Source organism: Porites lutea, chromosome 3 (genome assembly GCF_958299795.1).
Source record: "Porites lutea chromosome 3, jaPorLute2.1, whole genome shotgun sequence".
Classification (NCBI taxonomy): domain Eukaryota; kingdom Metazoa; phylum Cnidaria; class Anthozoa; order Scleractinia; family Poritidae; genus Porites; species Porites lutea.
The window spans coordinates 21,139,561-21,161,288 of NC_133203.1; the positions used below are offsets into that span (position 1 = coordinate 21,139,561).

The window sequence follows — 21,728 nt, forward strand, 5'->3', positions numbered from 1 at the left end:
TTCTAAAAGTCCTTTACATTTTTTTTCCTGGTTGGCCACTGTGTGACCTTGTTGAAGCTTGCTTCGCTCACTAAGAACTTATGAGAGGTCGACTTGTAGCAAGTCTAACAGTTAACCTGCCTAGTTTAAAAGTGTTAGGTCCTAAGTGAGGGAAGATAGAGCTCTGCAAAGTTGCAAAAATTTACACTCAGACGTTTGTATGGTGGGGGAAAGTTTGTGTCCCCCACCATACAATTAATGTCTGTAAAATTTTGCAATTTTGATGAATACTTGTTGTATAGTTTCCAACAGATCACTTTCAAACTTGGCAATTGTACTGACTGAAAGGCACTCTTTCCAACAGATTTTGCTTAACTTGCCCATGTCAAAAGTTGAAAGCCGTGAAAAGACCTGTTTATTTGTTATTTGCTTTTCTCTCTTTGTAGAACCAATAACATGACAACTTAATTCACCAATCAGGTCAATAACCAGTTTTAATTTAAAAATACCATTATAACTGACGTGATACAACCTTCTTATGAAATGACTTCTGGGTTCAAAGCTTTCACAGTTTTAAGAATAGTTTGTTATTTTACTTCAACCTCTCTCCCTCGAGGTTCATGTTAAGTGTGTGGCTCTGCTTTTGGGAGGGTTCAGGTTTCCTCCTCAGATAACATAAGGTTTTTCCTGACAGGCTGCACACATGAGCATACGTTTACAAGGTTATCAATCAAAGAACTATACTTAAAAGTTTGTTACATGGAGTAGAGGTGATGCAAGATTTAAAAGGAAGAGCAGGAGCTGGAGGAAAAACAAAAGGCTCTCCAAAGAAAGACAAAACAAATAAAAACTGCGCTCATTGAGGCAAGGTGGTTGGATGCACAGTTTCAACTTATGGCTGGGCAGCTACCCCCCTTGGCTAACCATATCTTGGCACAGGCAGATGAATAATATGTAAACCAGACAGATAAAAGTAAAAAAACAGTCCCCTCTTCTTTTAAGAAATTGTATATATACATTAGTTCCGTGAAAAAAGGAAAAAGCCTAAAAAGAAAATGTAATAAAAATCACATGAATACCAAACAGAAAAGAGTAAAAAACAGTTACAGATTGTTTTAAAAATTGTACATAATTATACAGTCAATGAAAAAGGGAATAACTCTTTTGAGAAAATGCATTTATATAGACAATGGAAAAGGATGAATAATTCTTCAAAAATTTTTCCTATTGTATGTAGTCTTTTCATATGTCACTCCATATCGTCCTTTCCAACTCCTTCACCCTCTGCTTCTTTAACTGGCTTTCTTTATGTAGCAATCAGCAGTAATACTCTTTATTAGAAGATCATCAAAAGAAACATCCCTTGTCAATGCAGCACTTCTTGCATCATGTACTACAAGCCTTTTTCTCACCATCTTCGAGGGATTTCCAAATGAGAAAGTATTTGAAGTGACACCAGTCAGTAATCAAAATAAATCAAAGAGTACCCTTTACCCCTTATCATTAAATAATTATAACATCAAAAAATAACACTTGAAAGATGAAAAGGGAGTTGGAGCACTCTATCAAAATAAATCGCAAAATACAAATTAATGATCATAAAATCCAAGGCTGAAGGCCCCACCCACCAGCCTAATTTTTGGAACAAACCAAAATGATAACAGGATCTAGAGCAACAACACTACTCATAAACATAACCAAGTGGAAGCATTTCCACTGTAAAGCTATGACCAGATACTAGCACTGCAAGAGGAAAAATATCAAACTAGCAGCAGGCCCCATGGCAAGAAAATTTTGAACAATGGCACTTGACGTGGCTGGCTATGATGGAGGGACAATGTCTAAATAAAATACAAAGATGGAAGTGGTTTGAACAAACTAACCCCCTCAAATAATTACCTACAATGAAAGGAAACTGTGCCATTTGTGAACTACTGCTATGGTTATTGTACTACTAGCTGTATGGTTATTGAACTATATAATTATTCTGTCTTGACTGAACTGCACCTACAGGAAAATGAAAACTGAACTAGCAGGCCTCAAGGCAAGATAATTTTGAACAGTGATACTTACGATCACTTACTGTAAAATAGGAACAATGTCTAAATAAAGTAAAATACAGAGACTAAACAACTTTAATATACTTTTTTTTTTAACTATTGCTATGGTTATTGAACTACTGTGTGGTCATTGAGCGTCTTACTGAACTTCACATACTGGAAAGTGATCACTGAACTGCACCTACAGAAAAATGGAGACTGAATCAATGATTTCATTGTCAACTAAGATTTCACAGTTCAGTATCCATAAATGATTTTTACGAGTTCAGCGACTGCAGCGAATACGACTAAAACAGACTACTAAAAAATTAGCCCCTTTTCTAATTTTCGGTCGGCATTTTTTACCGCCGCGAAGTTACGCGAAACACAACAAAATACTAGATTGGGCGATCGTTTCTTGACATCTCTGTTTATTTCTCCGTCAGTGTGTATATAACTTAAGTTTGTGTTTTCGAAAAAAACCGTACTAATGATTTGTATCTTGCCCTTTCTATCCCGGCTCCAAACTGAAAATTATGACACGATCCCACAAAGCAAGAGTCAAAGGGCTATGAGTGTTAACTCACCATAAGCCGGCTTCTCGCGGACATGACACTGCACTTGCCAGGTACGTTATTTTTACAAATAGTTGGATTTGCTCCGGGAATTCCTCTTCTACGTTCTTGCAGCGTCTTTTACGTGAACTTGCCTCTCGAAGCAATCGGACGTGAAATTAATACAGAGCTCCTTGAGGTTGAAGTTCTCGCTGCACGTTCGAAAAATGCGTTCCACAGCGCTCTTTTGCCTGTGCAAAGAAATTCCCTTTTTCGGATTGGAGACTGTTGCTGCAGTCCTGGACAACGTAGCAACAAGGGCATCTTTGCTCGATGAAACTGACCAAGAAGAGTTACCAAGAAGAACTTTTCTTTCAGCCTCTGGGGATAAGATGACGTCACAGGCAACCCCGTCGACCTCGATCCAATCCCTCTCCTTTTGCTCGGACATTTTTAGTTTCGGTAATGGCGGACCGCCACTGAAGAAAAACACGGCTTAGAAAATCGGACTTCCAGTGAGAACTAGGATCTCAAATTTGGTATGTGTATTTATTAGCTATCAAACATTCTAAAAATCGTAAAACACAAATAATACTTGATTTGATCACAGTAGCACTTTAAAAGCGTGATTTGATCACTTACGCTAGAAAATTTTAACTTAACGTAAACCTAATTTACATTGCACTTTCTTATTTTTATAATCATAAGAGCAACCTCGCATCCAATTCCTCGCCCATCAATTAGTGGCTGCAGCCGAGTTCTTAGTCCGCCAGTAACCACTTCACGTTTTTTTCTCTGGACGAACAAAGGACAAATGGTTATGCTATTTCCAATCTGAATCAACCTAACTGAACTCCTCAAAAGGGTTCAGGCACCTGTCAGTCTCCATTGTCTGCGGTGCTATTGAGCAGAAACTTCAAGACCAAGGAGAAGTCGTGAGACTTGTAGTTCTTGATGCTCAGGGGCAGGCGATTATAGATTCCTCCCATAGAAGAAGTAAGCTATTATATTATGTTTGTTCATTTTTCGTTCTTGCGATTGTGCAAGTTTTTTTTTTTTTTCGGAAAAAGAAACCGTAGACATTTTCTTCCTATTTGCCTGGAATTATTCAGTCAGTTCCAAGCACCATTACCCCCGAAATGTTTTCAAGCACTCATCAGCAGGATATGTGAGTTCACAGAGTGGGATGGGTACCCAGGAAAGGCGTATTCATCTTGTTAAATTTCATATTCTGTATTTCCTTTGAAAAAGGAAATATATGTGGCATAGTAAACAGAGAGTACTGAAAAAATGGGTTCCTTATCATTTTGCACCACTTGTGAAAAACGAACCACAAACACCATTGCTGAGTGGCCTTTCCTCTGATTGTCCTTCGGATGAGTGGTCGACAGTGAGATTTACATATTCTGATTGTTTTTTTTGACAAATTAACATTTTAAAGTAAAACTTAAAAGTTTCTGCACAATTTCAGCCAGCCATGTCAGTCTATAACAAGACAAGAAATGGGCTGTGATGTGACGTTTTACAAATTCAGTGCCATTCGTGGCCCAACTTGACAATATTTCAGGATAATGAATACCAATTTAACATGTGCAGTGACTAGCATAATCAGGTGTAGATATCTTATTTATATATACTGGGGCTCAGAACTGAGAGGATTGTCATTGAAAGCAGTGATCAGAATAAGTACACACAACTTTTTTCCCTTGTTATACAAATGACAAAATGAAAGACTGAAAGTAGGTTTATTTTTACCAGATTTGTCTATAAAGGTTAACTATTTCTTTAAAATTTAGTGATTTAAAGATTATACTACTTCTTTAAAATTAAGTTATTTCTTTCAGACGAAAGATGATTGGTACCAAGGCAATGGAGAAGTGGGGCCCGAAATTTACAAACTTTAACGCCCGCAAACCAAGCTTCAACTCAGTGAGTTCTCTGCACAACTAGAGCCAGTTTGTGGTATCCCTGATGTCGGTTTTAATGCAGAAGGAACTGCTAAGCACATCCCAAACTTTTGCAACGAACAACGACGTTCTCAAAAATTGAAAACTTCAAATTCAAAGGTAAATTTGCTACCCTTATGAATTTTTTGGCTGGTTTATGCTTAGTATTTTACTGCAACAATCACTTGTCACAATATAGGATGAAATTTTACTAATTGACCTGTCATCAGAAAATAACATTGTATGCTTCCAAAATGTATCCATACACACCCTAAGAAATTAAAGATTAATAAGGTGAGTTGTGGACAAGAGGTTTAAAAGTTAAATGCATTAAGCTTAAAGTGAAATTTGTTTGGAGGGTGGAAGTTGTTGTTCATGTATATGTATTGATATCGTTCAGCTGACAACAATCATTTAATTGATTACAAAAATTATATTAATTTGTAACACGACTCTGTCACAAAGGTTACTGCAGAAAAGGAACACGTGAAAATTAAGAAGAAAAAAAGGAACTTGAAGGAATTGCATACACAAAAGGTTAGTACACATACTTAGTTATTATTTATTGCTTGATAAATATTCTAAGACTGCCCATCCCTGTTAGACCCTTAAATTTTTTAGGATACTGTAAGTGATGTAGTGAGCTGATAGCATGTTGGGCTTTCAGTTAGAAGACCCAAGGTCCTAGCTTGGTCCCTGCATGGCATGCACTGTGTTGTTTCTTAAAGACAAGTTAAGAAACCTTACTCCAAGATGTACCGTGCGGTTGTCCTTACCTTGCTAAAATTAATTAATCATGCACACAAGAGATTTGATGTATGATTTGTACTTTCAAATGAGAATGACAGATATTTCAAAAAATTAATTAAAAATTACTTAGTGTGCCCTTTAAAATATTAAAATACAAAGATGATTACCTTGATGCAACCATGTTAATCCGAGAAATAATATTGCAAAATCCTAAACCTTAGCTTCTTCACAACTTGCATTGAACAAATTTGTCTTTCTTGGTTTTGACTTCTTTCAAACAAATTGTTTTTTTTCTTTTCTCTTTGTTTTTTACTGACAGGTGATAATTTATCTGTTTTGCTAAAAAATTAATCTGGCACGCCATGACTAGAGTTTTTGGCTAACTGCGTGCCAAGAAAGTGTGAACAATATTATGGTAATGAATGTTTTGTCAAGTGGATAAGAGTTAATTTCCAACCCAGTTACCATTAACTGTGTGATTGTGTTCTTTCTTATGACCAGGATCTCAGTGAACCTGATGAATGAGATGATCAGAAATGTGACAATAAATCAGTATCCTCAAATAAAAGTGGAGAACAAGATTATCTTAGTACTGGGCATGACACGGACATTTTGAATGATTCAAGCGATGAACATGAGACTCCAAAAGCATCGGTGGACAAAAAAGCATGCACACTTGACTTGTGGCCATTGACGACAAATCCGGTCATTGTCAAAGCAGTTTTTGGTAGACTTATTTCAAGAGATAATGCAGCTGGTGTTCTCAAGAAAAAGTTCAGTGTGCAACAAAAAAAATTTGACAGCCTTGTCTCCTATTCAAGTCTTGGGCGTCTTGTCCAAGAAACTGGTTAACAGTGAATATTGCACAATTTCTCATACGGAGAACATCAACTCTTTGAACATGAGTGATCTCTCAGTCTCAAAGGAAATTGAACTATAGCTAACTTTCTTAAGTGTGCAAACAATGTCAATTAAAGTGTGCATTGAGATTGTTTACGCAGACTTTCTACTATAACTATTATGAACTTTATTTGTAGTTGACTTGATGTTAATGGTAAAATAATTATTGTTCTTCTTGTCTGTATGTTTAGTGCATGCCACTTGGCCACTAACAAGTTATAAATCACAATGGCCAGGTCCATCAATCCTATAGTGCACAATGCAGGTGTATGGGCCGAATTGTTACTCTTAGCTTCCAACAGTAAGTGATGACAGTGGACAATAATATTGGTACTTTGTTAATGTTCCAATTTTAAGCACAGTGCTTTTTGTTTGACAATTTGTTACTGTCAAGAAAGCTGTTTATTAAAATGTTGAAATTTGTTGCTTAAAGGTGCAGGGTAAAAGCTTCATTAACAACCTGCAGAAATGAAACCTGAGACTATCTTGTGACAAGGAAATCTCGAAACGGGAAGTTTTCAAACAATGTAATCTCGACTTTTAGGTAATTTTAAGGGGGGAATTGTGGAAACTTAATTATGCAATTTAAAAATCCCTGCCCACTGGGAAAAATTTGTGTTATTGTCAATTTGAAACCAGCCAAATCCCATCTTTGGAGTAAATCTGAGTCAATAAAATCCCTAACATTAGGAGCATATAGAGACAGAAAGTAAGATACCATGAAAATCCCACTATTGGGGAATTTTGGGATAGCAAAATTCCGGTCTTGGGAAAATTTGGAGACAAAGACATCCCACTATTGGAAATATTTAGTGTTTGGAAATCCCAGTATTGGGGAAAAATAGAGACAATGAATCCCCACTATTGGGGATAATTTGGGGCAATAAAGTCCCGGCAGTGGGGTAATTTAGTGACAGCAAAATCCCATCATAGGGGTATATTTGAGACAATAAAATCTCATTATTGTGAAACAATGGGGAATGTGAAATCCCAACAATGGGAAAAAACTGAGAAAACAAAATCATAGCATTGGGAATTATCTGGTACAAGGAAATTCCACTATTGGGAATCACTGGGGTCATGAAAATCCCATTACTGGGAATATTTTGGGTTTCTCATGGCCCTTGAATGGGTATTGTTGAATTTTCCCAAACTAGGATACTCCTGGAAAAATCCAATAAAAACCCCATTAATTTCACATATTTTCCCCTTTTTTTCCCCAACTGGGAGTTTCAAAAAGTTTCCTGTGACTACGTGGGTCGCTGTATGAATCACTGTCTTGCCTTGTTCATCCTTGTTATCTAAAATAGAACCTCTCCATTCTCTACAACGAAACTCGTATCACCAACAGTAGTTACTTCACCTCCTATGACATCACTCTCTGCATCAAAAGCAACAACCAACAGCTAATAGATCTAGACAACACAACATATTGCAAACCATCTTTTCCATTGATGTAATGTATATGTACATGTATCTGTATTAAGGTGGTACCGGAGGCTAACCTCACCATCTCTGATTGCGTTAATTTTTTTGCGACCTGGTCGATCACATTTAAATGAGACAGTGTGCCAAGTTTCAAGTCCGGGAGCTACGCGTTTCTGAGATATAAACGAGAAAAGTTCTGTTTTTATGAGCCATTTCGCCGGAAAAATAAAGGCGACATACTGCGCTTCACGTGGTTTGGGCGACTAAAGAAATCCCCAAAGACTTTGTTGGTGACAGATGTGTTGACATAATCACCAAAACGAAACACGATATCCCTTGGACGAGCAAGCTGACCAGAACGTAATCATCTTTCGCGCGCAAGATTAAAGATTACAGGACGATGGACGCAGTCGAGAGGCTCAACGTAGTTTTTTGCCAGAGCAGGTAAACGAAAGTTTTGTGACATTATTATTTTCAAATTGCAAATCACACCGTTTTATTTTTAATTATAAATAAATGGTCGCTGCTTCTTTTCCTTTAGATTTGAAGGAACACCGCCTGGCTTGGCCAACATTCTCTGCCGGGCAAGCCGAAACACGTGGTCGACAAGAATCTATAAGCTTACCTCATCTGTGAAATTTTGCAAACTGAAGATATCTTATGGGCGCATAGCAGTAAATACACTGTAGGCAGTGGTCTTCATGTGGGTAATGAATGGTCAGCAACTGGCACGTAGTCTCGTGGAAAACATAATGATCATTTCCAGTCACTCTCTTGAATCCATTCGTTTTCAAACAGCGTCTGAAATCGTCTTTTCAGTCTATATTGCTTAACTTTCTTCCTTCTTTCCCGACAGTTTGGAAATAGCGTGGGAAAGAACCAATTCAGAGGGAAGTCGCTTCCCACCTATGTTTACCCTCCAAGCCTGAAAGCTGCAGTGAGAGAAGCCATAGGTGGGGAGCTCGGGGACTACCCAGATCCCCAAGGATCAGCGGTAAGTTACTGTCCTTTGTTTATATTCTAGTACGGTTACAAGTCTTTTGAACGTTTGTGTGTGAAAAGATGAGCACTTTTCTGTGATTGAAATTAATAGAAACGACGTTCTTTTTTTTCTAACCAGGTGTATCATGTCACGTTGAGAGACCTACACGAGGCAAAATGGCCAGGAGCCAAACCAAAGTAATTTACTGAAGAGTTCTCTTGTTTATGAACATTAATTTTCTTTTGTGTGAAGTAAAAGATGAAATTAATCTTCTGAACACGTCTTTGGTACAAACCAACATATATTTTTCTGCAGTTATCTCCAACAAATTATCAACATATGACTGGTAATAATTATAAATCAATATTTGTAAGCAACACTTTTTCACTTCCAAGATAATTTTTGAAGATATTCTTGCTTTTTCGTCAATCCAGAACATACTAATAAAAATAATAATAGTCATAATAAGAAGAAACTAATCAGAAAGTTTGTTTTAATAAAAAGCCTTTTTGGCAAAATCCATATTGGTACTGACACTTTCCATATGTTGTAAGTGAAAAGTTTTGGAAGTGAAAAAGAAAACAGAATCTGTACAGAAAACAGCGAGATGTAAATTCCAGAGAATGAAATATTAAATTATGTTTTTGTTAAAAAAAATGTATCTCACTTCATTCCTTTCCTTTTTCTACAAAATACACAAAACCCTCTAAGTACAGCAGGACAGAAATAATGTGTAGATCATGACACACTATTATAATAATAATTATGATTATCTGGGGCCGGTTCCTGAAAGGTGGAATAACTCTATTCCAGGGATAAAACTGTCTTATTCAAGTCAAAACGTTATCCTGGGATAAAGTTATGATTGGAATAAGGCATACTTATCCCTGGAAAAGAGTTATTCCACCTTTCAGGAACCGGCCCCAGGAAAATATATATATATATATATATATATTAAAGATAGAAAAGAAAATGTGTAAAGTGGAAGGTTGAGTCCTTTATTTCATCTTATTTCCACAAACTTTAAATACTTTCCTGTCCATATAAAAGGGAAACCTCCTTGACTTTTTCACCTAAAAGAGTGGCATCTAAGACCATAGGTACCACCATTTATTTGGGAAAACCAAAAATTCTTCTTAGGAAATCAAATGGTTTGCAGCATTCTGTTTGGGAAGTTTCGACAAACATCGAATGTGATTTGAGGCAAAGCAATCATTTTAGTCTATTTCCACGGTTCCGCTTATTTGAATATACTTTGCAGACTAGTGGAAATTTATTCCACCATGTCAGATGTTATAGTTAAATGTTTACACACAAGATTTCCAACCGAGTGGTTTGTGTAAATGGTAAGTACCTCATATCTCAGTTAATTTGTTCCTTAGATCACAGAACAACAACTTTTCTATCAAGGATGAAAGGGCCTTTTAGGCAAATTCTCCTCACTTGAATGAAAGGAAACGTATGGAGAACATAATTTATCCTGACACTACTATTTTTAAAGAGAAGTTTTGATATTGTAGAGGATGTGATTACCAAATGACATCATGAAAATATAAAGCCAACCTTATTCTAAAGATAACTCTGGAAAAAAAAAGAAAAAAAAAACCTGCATGGCATAGTCCAGAAATTGGAACCATGAACTTGAGCATTGAATACTCGGAATACTATTGAAAAACTGTTATTAAGAAAACGACCTATTGTTTCTGAGTATGCAATAGATATAAACTAATTTTTATTCAAACAGCTTTTATGGACTCAGAAGGCATTAGAACAATATAATGTACACAAACTCTCTCTGTCGATAGGAACTATGCTCTCTTATTGTAAGGACAGTCTTTATGGCTCTTTCGAAGATGTGTCTTGCTGCCATACCAATTACACGACTTTCCTCCAACTTCCACATTAGCTCCTTCAGGTGCAGGAACTGGTGCTAACACAGGAGAACGTCTCGCGCTCCCATTAGCGATCGCTCTTTCTGTTATCATCAAGGCATCATCTTCATTGTACCCCTCTTCCTCGTCTTCATCCTCCCCATATGTGTCTTATTTGGCAGTTCTTGATATATTTTTTTCTAAAAAATAACATCCACAAATAGTTGGTCAAAAGCTATTGGGTACAAGCTGTTCACAAATCTCTACTCAGATAAGACAATTTGATCCTTTCACCAAAAAGGTCACCTACTCAGCAGTTAAACCAATCTTACACTGAAGTGTCAGGGGGTATATCAATATTTTGTAAATAATATTATTTCAAGGTTTATTTGGCAAGATAAAGATTGGAATAACGAAGCATGTACTATACGAACCTTAAGGGTTCAATCAATAATAATTTAAATTTTCTGATACATGAAGCCATGCCTAATTTTAATATATTTTTTTTGCAAATGTCTTTACCTTAGTGTTTGCTCTTCAGTCCTGTTAATTTTTGATTGAACCCGTTTCTTCTTTCCCTCTTCAGTCCTTTTTCTCTCTAAACGTTTCATGCGATCTTCATTGTCATTCTTACACTGAAAACATATTCCCAATAAGTAACATTAAATTGAAGGTCATCTTTTGGCTAGCAGGTAGTAGTGTTTCATGATTGTATTAGAGAAAAGGTATATTTACGTGTAGGATCATAAGGGTTCACTCGATAAAATGGACGAAACCAGTTGCTTTCCGGCTCCTACTCGGTGTAGAAGACACATATGTCATAACAAAGGCTTTAGGAGTCTTCAGGGCTTTCAAAGTGTAAGTAGGTATTGTTTCATGTTTTTTGTTATATTGTCTTATATCATCTGTGTCTTCTACATGAAGTAAGAGCCTGCTTTCCTGACCAGTTGAAAAAAAAAAGGAAAATAATAAAAACCAAGAGAAAAATCAACAAGCATCAACAATTTGGGATAAATCAAGTTTCAGTCTGTCCCTGATTGAGGAAATATACCGGTACTCATCAATGGATTGAAACCGACAGAGATTTTTTACTGTAAATGTGAAAAGAAAAAAAAGCATACCATTTCTTGGATACCATCAAGGAGTGGTAGGCCCAGTGTGGAAGATAGATCTTCAATCCAGTGGTATTCTGGGCCCTTCTTCTCATAGCACCATGTCATATTTGCCTGTATTAGGCCCAAATTTGTTGATGCTGCATAGTGCTTTTGATGCAGATTTACATCCTTAGCCCTGAACTTAGTAAGGACACTAAATGTTGCTTCTGGGAGGTTTGAATGGCCCTTTCCCAACCCAGGATCAATAACTTTTTCTGCATCAGCAGCCCTTCCAGAACATTCTATTTCATAGAAGCTTATTCGAACAATAAAACTTTATAATCATGTATGAACACACTTACCCTTTACCGCAGGCTGTCTTTGCCGACTTAGCAGCGGGAGGCTGAAAATCTGGGTCTTCATCAGCTTTTCTTGGTTCTTTGTTCTTCCTTGTTCCTGGTTCTTCATCAGTTTCTGGAACACTGACAGTTACCTGACTAAATTGTCTAGAATCTCGTAGGTGCTTTTCTACATCTTTCGCCGACTTGAAAGTTTTCCCATCTGGCGATTTGTATTTTAAGTGCACTTTCACAATTGGCTACTAGACGATGCACTTTCTCTTCTTTTTACTTCCTAGCCAAGCGAACGTAACTTATCTAGATCGAAAGAAATCCCGGAACCTTCTCCTAGACCTCTACTTTCGTGTTGTTTCTCCATTGTCTGTGACATGCAGCTCAGCGTGAGCGCCAACGTGTATCCGACACCACATAATAGGTGCCATTGTTATGTAAAGGTGACAATGTTTACAGACTCCGTTCTTGCATAACAAGGAAGGCTTTGTTAGACTTTATATGAAGCTTCTTTTGCGTTTTACCGCTGTATCCAAGTATTATTGACTTACACAAGATGGCGACCGAAGCGAGTGAACTCGACTTTCGCTTTCCTGATGAATTCTTCCAAAGATATTCGATATTTTCGCTTAAAAATCGGTACTGCAACGACAAGTCGTGCTACTGAAAAAGCAATATCTCCACCAAGATTTATTCTGTAGATAAGAAACTTGGCAAACCAAAACTACATACTATGAGGAAAATTTACAGCACAGTGCGCTTTGGTCCGCCACAAATTGTGCCTGTGAGGAAGTTTGGGATGAAGGTATCATTTTTTTTTCAAGTTTAGGCATAAAATTGTCAAAATAAATCATATTGTGGCGCACTGCACTGAAAAACTTTGTTATCTTCATATCTATAAATTTGCCACTCCACTGTAAAAAATATACATTTGGTTAGAGTGTATCGTAGGTTAGCTCCAAAATAGTAACGTAGACCACACCCTAAAATTCTTCACATTCCACGAATTCCACGAAACTTACCAAGATAAAAATATTTTTTTTCTTTTTTATGCATAATGATTTATCACACCGTAAAATTTTAAGACAGTCCGACAAATCCTTCATCCAATTTTGTATTCACAAACTTGAGGTAAAAAGGTCCACATTAGCCTCCGGTACCACCTTAAAGCAAACAATATTCACCTAACACGGCATACATTTACGTAGTGAAAAGATGAATTTAGGGATATCTTTTGCTTGTCTTGAACTCACTGGTTAAAGTGATGCAAGCAGTGACAGGATGATCATAAAGGAAGAAAAAGTACTAATCGAAAATATAAGAAATTCGTGGGAGACATAAATAATTGGCAAACAGAAATGACTATGTCAAAATCAGCAACTCATTAGCCTATGCCTCACATTCACCCATAAGGCTGGCAGGATGGTAATATAGTAATAGTAATAAATTGTTCTATTTGCATGACCGCATCATTGTACAATATTGCAAAAGCATTCATATTACAATCAAAATATAAAACAAACAAACACAAATAATCTAAAAAAAAATCAGCTACCTTACTAACAATGAATCACTCATTTTCGTACAGGAGGAAATAAACTTCATAACTTATTTACATGATGTTTCTTTGTGCAGATGAGTACTCGAATGCAGCCAGTTTCCTGTCCCATTTCTAATAAAACAACCTCTTTGATTGATTTTGAAGGGCGTGCAGCATTTCAACTACACGTTTTCTAGGATCTTTGCAGTCATTGGCAAATATTGAGTCACCCATTTCTTGCGCAGAAAGAGGGAAAACAATGTTGAACACTGCTCAATGGTTTGACAATATATAATTGTTCTTTCTGTTCCGCCTTTTACTTTTTCAGTTCATTCAATATCTACTAGTTCATTCAATATTCACTGGAACTGGTGAATACGTAGATTACGCTTATCCATGGTCTGGACACTGTAACAAATATTTGCCTTGTTTGGGCTTTCAGATACTTCAACAAAATTTTCAAATCGAAGGACAGAAGTTATTGTTTCCTTTGTCTGTCTTGTTGCTGTGGCAGTTACAGCCATGAGCGGAATTTGGTACCCAAAGAACATAACTCGCTTAATTTGTAGAACCATCTTCTAAAGGCCATTGCCTCTTTACTCTTGGAAGTTCCCCTGTAAAAGTAAAAAACAAGCAAAAAACAAGCAAAAATGATAGTGCCCTCTTTCTTTGCACGTATGTTTTTGTTGAAGATTGTGAAGCACTTTGTTCTCAGATAAGCTCACTGTTGTTCTATCGTTGCTACAGTTATTTTTTCTGTCGCTTATGGTTATTATAAATGATAGAGCTAAAGGTGTTCGGGTATCAAATTAAAACACCAAAAAATATTGCTTACCATTGGCTAACACAATGTGCTTCATCCACAATGACGCCAATTAAATTCTTCTTGTAAACGTCAGAAGACAACACGCTTTGCCACCTACCATTTCCTAGTAAGGATTCCGGCGAAGAAAATACCATGCAGCACTCTCCTTCAATAATAATAATAATAATAATAATAATAATAATAATAATAATAATAATAATAATAATAATAATAATAATAATAATAATAATAATATGTTATCTAGCCAGGGTTATCTCTTCAGCATAAAAATGCTGCTATCAATGAGGGCCCTGGAAAAAATAAATAAATAAATAAATAAATAAATAAAATAAAAATATATATATATATCTATATAAAACTAGCCTAAATCACAGTAACTAAAAATACACTAAAAGTTAAAAATACAACAAGATTAAAAAATTGTTTAAAAAAGCTAAAAAACAGCAATTAAAATGCATTTAAAAGCTAAACTAATACAAAAACTAAACAAGTAACTAAAAAACTTTTGATCTATATAATTCCAAAATACGAGTTTTAAAAATCACAACTGACTTAGAATCCTTCATTTCACTTGCAATATTATTAAAAAGTTTAGATCCATTAAAATAAAAAGACTTCTGTGCCGTCTCAGTTCTGAGTTTGGGGAGCAGCAAGTTGTGCCCACTTTCCCTCGTGTTTTGGACTGTTCTGAAAACCTTAAAATAATCTTCAAAAAAACATTGGAGGGGATCCCTTCAAGCATTTAAAAGTCAAATTAATACTGTGCATATCACGCCTCATAGACAAGGGAAGCCACTTTAAATTCTTCTCGGCGTCTGAATCTTTAATCTTCAAAACAATCCTAGCTGCCCTTCTTTGTGCTCGATCTAACTTATCACGTTCTACTTTCCCAATGCTGCTCCAAGCAACATCGCAATAATTGATAACCGGCAGAACAAGACTGATAAACTTTATTGGCTGCATCGACAGTTAGATTGTTTCTAATTCTTCCGAGGACACCGATTCTCTTGGAAATCTTAACCATTAGCTTATCCACGTGTTGTTTGAAATTGAGATTTGCATCTATTAGCAAACCAAGGTATTTGTAATGTTGTGCTTGATTTATCCGCTTATCCCCAAGGAATAAGCTAAATGGCCCATCTGAAAGGGTAGCCAAAGCGATTCGTTGTTGAGTGCCGAAAAGAACACATTCGGTCTTCACAGGATGAATGCACAGCTTATTAAGACGGGTCCAGGACTGCAACTGTTTTAGATCTTTATTCAAAACGGTACTTATGTTTCCGATATTGGAGTCAGCGTAGAAAAGGACGGCATCGTCCGGATAAAGTAGGATCTTTGACTGAAGTAAACAGTTGGGCAAGTCACTGAAGTAAAAACGAAAACAAAATCGGACCAAGTATGGACCCTTGCGGGACGCCAGATTTTATTTGCTGAGGTGCAGACTGTGCGCTGCCATAGACAACAGATTGACATCGACTTGTAAGATAGTTCTTGAACCACCTCAGTTCATAGTTGTACAGTAGATCAATTACAGAATTATACTACAATATATGTCACTGAATCCTTCCCGACTGTTTCTGAATAGAATTTGGCTCAGCATTTAAGAGAGCTTTAGATTCCAGGACGAGAACGAGTATGAGTACGAGATTTTACTAAAGGTTTTTTTCGCATATTCTAAAACAATCGGCACCCTGAAAAGCTTTATCGTACTTTTGATTCACCAGAAAAGTTAGCACTGTTATTTTAGGAGGTTATAATAGGAGGTTAAGCCCTCTCCCAAACCCAAGAATACTGACGAAACTTCTAACATTATTTGCTAACTTGCCACAACAACCTTTCTAAAACCCATAGTAGAATGATGACAACTATCTCGTACTTGTTCTTGTCCTCGAATCTTAAAATCTCATATCAATATTAATAAAACTTAAAATAATAAGTCTGCTAATTACACCTAGCTCATTTTGTCTCGTTGAAATTCACCTGTCATCCACTTCGTCTGGAGGTCTCCATAGGGAAAGATGAATTCGTCAAATACAGCTTCAGGACCAGGCACTTCCTTGATATCAGCATTTTCTAGGGTTTGCTCTATTTTTCTTTTAAGTCTTCTAAATGTAGCACTAAACAAATCTGATGAAGCCTGTGCAACTCTTTGTGTTGTGGTTTGGGTGAGCCTGTTTTCTTCCTTGATTTTTTTAAAGGTATCTTCCAGTTAAATTAGTCAGTGGTTCCTCTGAATGGGTCTGATTTAGAAGATTTATTTCTAATGATGAGTTTCTTTCAAAATTGGTGTCTAGAAGTGGAGAGTGTGGACCTTGTGATTCACCCTGTAGATCTATCTCTAGTGAGGAGCTGTTTACAGTGTCTAGACCTGGAGAGTATGGACTTTGCAGAACAGAATCAACATTGTATGTACGACATTAAGTGTTACCTTGTGCACCATAATTTGAGGCATCAAGACGAAGACCTTCCTCCATAAACCAATGCCCTAGAAATATAAAATAAAAGTTCGGGTGTTTCAATTGTTTACCTCCAGAAAATTAAGGGGCAGTGGCCCCTGACATTGTGCATTTGTTACATAAATTTTACTGATAGCATGGGTAGCGATCGCTCAATTTCTATACATCTTCAACATTTGATAACCTTAAGTTATTACACTTCACAAAAGTAAACGTTAAATAATTTTTGATAACCATGAAGGACATCTTTCATGGGGCAGTGAGGAGCTGACTGTCATAGTTTTATTTTTCTTGGTCTTCCTCTGACACTAAACCTGTACTTTCAAGAACCCTTCTGCGGGTGTTGGTTCACTTAAATAACACAGGTTTTACTGTATAAGGTAATGAACGGAATATTCTTTTGATCTCTCACCCACCCACCCCACCCATATCATCTTTCACCTCCCGCCCCCGTGAACTCAACATGCACCCCCGTACCCTGACCCGACTCCGGATCAAGTGTATTCAAGAATAGGTTAAAAAATGGGCTATATCGCTTATCTTTCTACAAAACTACAAACATACCAAACAAAGAAATAATCTACTTGGATATAGTTTAGAAGTTACAGCTTCTTACGGCCAAGATTGAATAGGAGCTTCGAGTACCTGAGGCACCTATTCAATCTGGCTGTCAAACAATTCGTAGATTCCAAGGTAGCAGACCAGCAGCAAATTCCATTGACCGACACGACTCCAGCCCCCATCCGAGTTGTCATACCATTTTAAGATCAGGTCTCCGCTAATATAGTGAAAAAACGTCTCACAGACCTCAGCTTAAAAATCAAAACCACTATTCAGCCCGTGTTCATCAGCAGAAAACTCAACGAAGATCTTAAATTTCGAGAAGTCAAGCCAGCCATTGTTAACCAACAATGTTTAGTTTATCAATTTCAATGTAACCTGTGCGATGCAGGATATGTTAGTTACACTCGCGGCCACCTCCACGAACGTGTTGATGGACACAAACAGAAATCGTCGTCATCTTAGCTAACATAACTCGGACGTATCACCTTTTCTTTCAGAACAATTTCACGTGCTCACTAAAGGTTCTAACAAATTTGATTGCCTAATTAAGGAGATGCTCTTTATAAGAAAACTCAAACCATCCCTAAACGTGTAGGTGGACTCTATTCACCCAAAGGTATTCACTTGAAGAACTTGTGATCCTTTGTTAGGGCCGGGTCGCACTAGTGTAAAAAGTTGTTTGTTTAACAAAAAAATCTGTCATCATATAGGTTTTGCCCGCGCGACCGATTTGTCCGACATTTTCAAAAATGAGCGGAATGCATCAAATGTTCAAAGATACCGCCACTTGAAATTGCCAAGCTCTGGACCTCTCCAAAATGTCACAAAACATCAAAAAAGCTTTTAAGATGTCAATCAAAACGCAAAAAGTAAATGAAACGGGCCCTAAAATCAATTTGCCTTGGACTTGGCGGCAACCTTGTAAGAAGATGGATCCCACGTGGCCATATGCAAGCTCCCGTGCCTTTTATATGCCATTTAGAGCAATGAATCCAGACCCAAGGACTTCCCTTGGACACCAAGAAGTCAATTGTAGCCAGCCAACGTTCGGTTCTTTATATCCATTCAATCCCGCCTGCTCAACCAGCTCTCCGTCGCCCAGTTCACTTGGAGAAGCCGATCAACTTGATAGTCAGTCCCCCAGTCAGCCCAGCCTGTCCACAGCCAAGAAATATGACAAGTGGACAAACGATCAACAGCGCTACTTAATACAGTTATGGGCAGACAAGCAGGATATGATCAACAGCAAAGATTCAAGAAATGCTTGGCGTGAGATTGCTGAGGCCATCAATAGCAAGTTCAAAACAAACAAGACAGTGGACAAGTGTTTACAAAAAATTAAATACTTAATTGATGCCTATAAAGAAAAAAAAGAATGGAACAGAAATCAGACCGGTGGTAAATTACGAAAGTCTATTTTCTATGATGAAATTGATGCCATTCTGGGTTGCCGCGATGCTGTGACCCTGAAACACGTGCAAGAAGCAGGGGATACTTCATCAGCCATATCTTCAGCAGATAGCAACAACCCCTTAAACCTATTTGCTGAGTCCAGCAGGGAAGAAGCGCTTGATCCAAAGGAAACTGCTGCCCCACAGAAATCACGCTTGGAAAGAAAGAAAGGCCAGGACAAAAGGAAACGCAAACTGAACGATGCTGAAGATGGCCACGGGGAGGAGCACTTCAGGCGGGATTTTGATGAGATTAAATCCCAAGGAGAACGCGTTGCATCCAGCAAGGAGAAAATATAAGAGATGCAAATGCGACAAATGGATTGTATGAACCAAATTATGGGAGATTTTCTCAAAGCATTTAATGATAAGTAGTTCAAATGCAGTTTGATACACATTATAATATTCAAGTGTTGTGTTATGGTTTGCGTTCCGGTAAGGTGTAGAAAAAGATGTAATAAGTTTGAAAAGGACAAACTGGACTGAGAAATCTTTTATATGTGCATTATATCCTATTATACTATTAAAGATATCTTTTGTAAGCGGGATACTGACGAAAGTTACTTAAGTTGTTCATATGAAATCAAGTGCGAGAGAATTTCCTTCTGGAATGTCACGGCAAAAATGGTAACCGATGTAACAAGTCACATGTAGTCGTTGTACTAACTTTCGAGTTACAAAGAAGATATATATTCTTCTAAAACCTCTCTAATATTACCTCCATCCTGCATTGCATTCGTATCATCATCCTCGCCGTCATCGTGGTCATCTTCATCCCTTTTGTCCCAATCATCACCGTTCCGGATGCAGAATTATGGAGTACTGCACAGGCAATTGCAGTCTTGACTGCAAAGTTGATTTTACTGTTGAACCGCTTTCCCAAAATCCTTCATCAGCTCTTTAAAATACCAAAGGCGCATTCTACAGAAACTCTAGCAGCCGTTAGCTCTCTATTGAAGGCAATCTCATCCCGATCCCTAGTTGCTTCAGGAAAAGGTTTCTGTAACCATGGTCCCAGAGGATATGCACTATCCCCAACAAGATAAGGCCGAATTGCACGACGACCAACCCGTGCAGTGGGAGTATTTAGCACTTCATCGCGTTCCGCACATCTGTACAATGTGCTATTTCTCAGAACTCGGGCATCGTGAAGACTTCCAGGAAATCCAGCAGAGAAATCGAGAAATAGTTTCTGACCGTTCACTACCCCTTGTACTATAAAATCATATTGATGATATTGACTAAAATAGTCGACAGCGCTTTCAAGGGGAGCTTTTATCTCAATGTGGGTGCCATCAATTGCCCCAGCAACGTTAGGAAGATCGGACAGTTCAGAAAACGTTTCAATGCTGGCTATAGTCTCAGCCTCAGTTACTGGAAACTCTATGTACTCATTTCTCAGGTCAAATAGTGCTTTAGTAACATCTTGCACTGCCTCGATCACCGTACTTTTTCCTACACCGAAATTAGCACCTATTGTCGAGTAAGAGTTTCCATTTGCAAGGCGGTAGAGGCCAAGAGTGAGCACTTTCTCTGGAGGAATGCAATCGCGCAAGGAGGTGTTTTGCCTCAAAAGAGAAGGGTGCAACAGGTTAAGAAGTACATCAAAGGTATCCCTATCCATTCGTAACTGAGTTTTGAAGTAGTGGGGAGGAATTGCTCGATTATTAAAGTGTATTTCGAACCATGATCCCCATGGTCTTGGCAAACGCCAGCGATACGGATTGTATCGTCTTTGCCGTCTACGCTACGTGATCGTACGCTCATATTCCAACAATGCCAGCTGAATATTTAAGCTGTGAAGTCTGTAAACACAGTGTAGCCCATATAGAGTTGCCATTCTAGCCTGCATACAAGTTAAAATTCACAAAATCCCAACAAAAGCAAATGCGGTGTCTCGCGGTAGTACCATGATGCATTGAATCTTCATTAGCATGATATCGTGACACTTTTTGGCGGGAGTCGGAGTTTTTCTTTTGCGGTTGACAGATTGATGACATTAATGCAACTTACGTGCGACCCACGAATGCCATTTTAAATTCTACCGGAAACAGAAATTTGACTGAAAATTTATCCCAACAAAAACAATTTTGTCTGCTAGTGCGACCCGGGCCTTATTATGCTAATTTGTAAAGACTATAGAAATCAAATCTTCACATTATTTCTTCATTTTGCCTTAAGAATGGTGTCATGATGATACCAAAACGTCGGCTTTTAACATTAATATTCGCTTGCTTACATCACTGAATGTTACATTAATTTTTTTATTAGGCCGAAACACTGACTAAGGCATTAGAAGCAAAGCATGAGGGTAGCCATCAAATATCATTTAGCATTAATTTACAAAACACAGTCACTGTGACAGTACCCTAGTACTAGTATTATTTAAGGGAGGTGAGAAAATGTAAAACTTCCTGAAAGACATTTTATCAAAGTCTCCGTATCTGGTTCACGTTGAGGGAGATACCGTTGACTCTGCAACCCAGATGTTTGTAATCCTAGAACAGGATGTTCTCTGTGAATACATTAAGCACCCAGATTATTCCCTCCCTCTTTCATCGTTAGTAACATTAGTGGAAACGCAAAATTCAAATTCTTAGAAGAACATATTTTTGGCGTGATGCCGAAACGCAAGACCTATCTGTTAAAACAGTTGGAGAACAAACTACTATCAAAACTAAACAGCCCAAATAGCAATTAACTCAATAGAACAGGGTGTAACAGGGTATGGTCTTTGCGTTGTATTAAACCACCAGACCCCAGTTGTTCAAAAGCTGGATGAGCACTATCCATCGGATAAATCTCTATCCAGTGGATAGTGCTATCCACCTTTTGAACAACTGGGGCTAGGTCATTCCTGAGATCCCTCATTCATCCCTGGTAACATATGGCAGCATAATTTAGAGTATGAAGATCAATGCAAACGCCTCTTTAATTTCTTAGGAGAACATGTTTTTGGAATTGTTCCAAAGAAAAACAGCTATTATGTTGGTTTCAT

At 37.5% G+C, this 21,728-nt stretch overlaps 2 protein-coding genes and 1 long non-coding RNA gene across 3 annotated transcripts; 2 read left to right on the forward strand and 1 right to left on the reverse strand.

Moving 5' to 3' along the window:
- Positions 1 to 8,327: 8,327 nt before the first annotated feature.
- On the forward strand, positions 8,328 to 9,235 carry LOC140929498 (uncharacterized). Its single transcript, XR_012164734.1, has 2 exons — positions 8,328 to 8,590; positions 8,717 to 9,235. It is a non-coding gene; the product is annotated as an uncharacterized lncRNA (long non-coding RNA).
- A 931-nt stretch (positions 9,236 to 10,166) lies between these two features.
- LOC140931898 (uncharacterized) lies at positions 10,167 to 17,736 on the reverse strand. Its single transcript, XM_073381599.1, has 6 exons — positions 17,682 to 17,736; positions 16,688 to 16,744; positions 11,906 to 12,104; positions 11,571 to 11,859; positions 10,972 to 11,084; positions 10,167 to 10,649 (listed from the first exon to the last, which is right to left on the reverse strand). Exons 1-6 carry the CDS (start codon positions 17,734 to 17,736, stop codon positions 10,601 to 10,603), a joined length of 762 nt encoding a protein of 253 aa, XP_073237700.1. The 3' UTR covers positions 10,167 to 10,600.
- A 211-nt stretch (positions 17,737 to 17,947) lies between these two features.
- On the forward strand, positions 17,948 to 19,030 carry LOC140931899 (uncharacterized). Its single transcript, XM_073381600.1, has one exon. The coding sequence runs from the start codon at positions 18,098 to 18,100 to the stop codon at positions 19,028 to 19,030; it is 933 nt and encodes a 310-aa protein (XP_073237701.1). The 5' UTR covers positions 17,948 to 18,097.
- The last annotated feature ends 2,698 nt before the right edge of the window (positions 19,031 to 21,728 follow it).

Bases quoted from the DNA above. Each gene is read 5' to 3' on its own strand.
- LOC140931898 (XM_073381599.1), bottom strand. From the start codon at position 17,736: ATGACGACGATTTCTGTTTGTGTCCATCAACACGTTCGTGGAGGTGGC. The intron at 16,745-17,681 runs GTAACTAACATA...TTATATTTCTAG, and splicing joins TCGTGGAGGTGGCCGCGAGT to GGCATTGGTTTATGGAGGAA. The intron at 11,860-11,905 runs GTAAGTGTGTTC...TGTTCGAATAAG, and splicing joins AAGACAGCCTGCGGTAAAGG to CTTCTATGAAATAGAATGTT.
- LOC140931899 (XM_073381600.1), top strand. From the start codon at position 18,098: ATGTCACAAAACATCAAAAAAGCTTTTAAGATGTCAATCAAAACGCAA.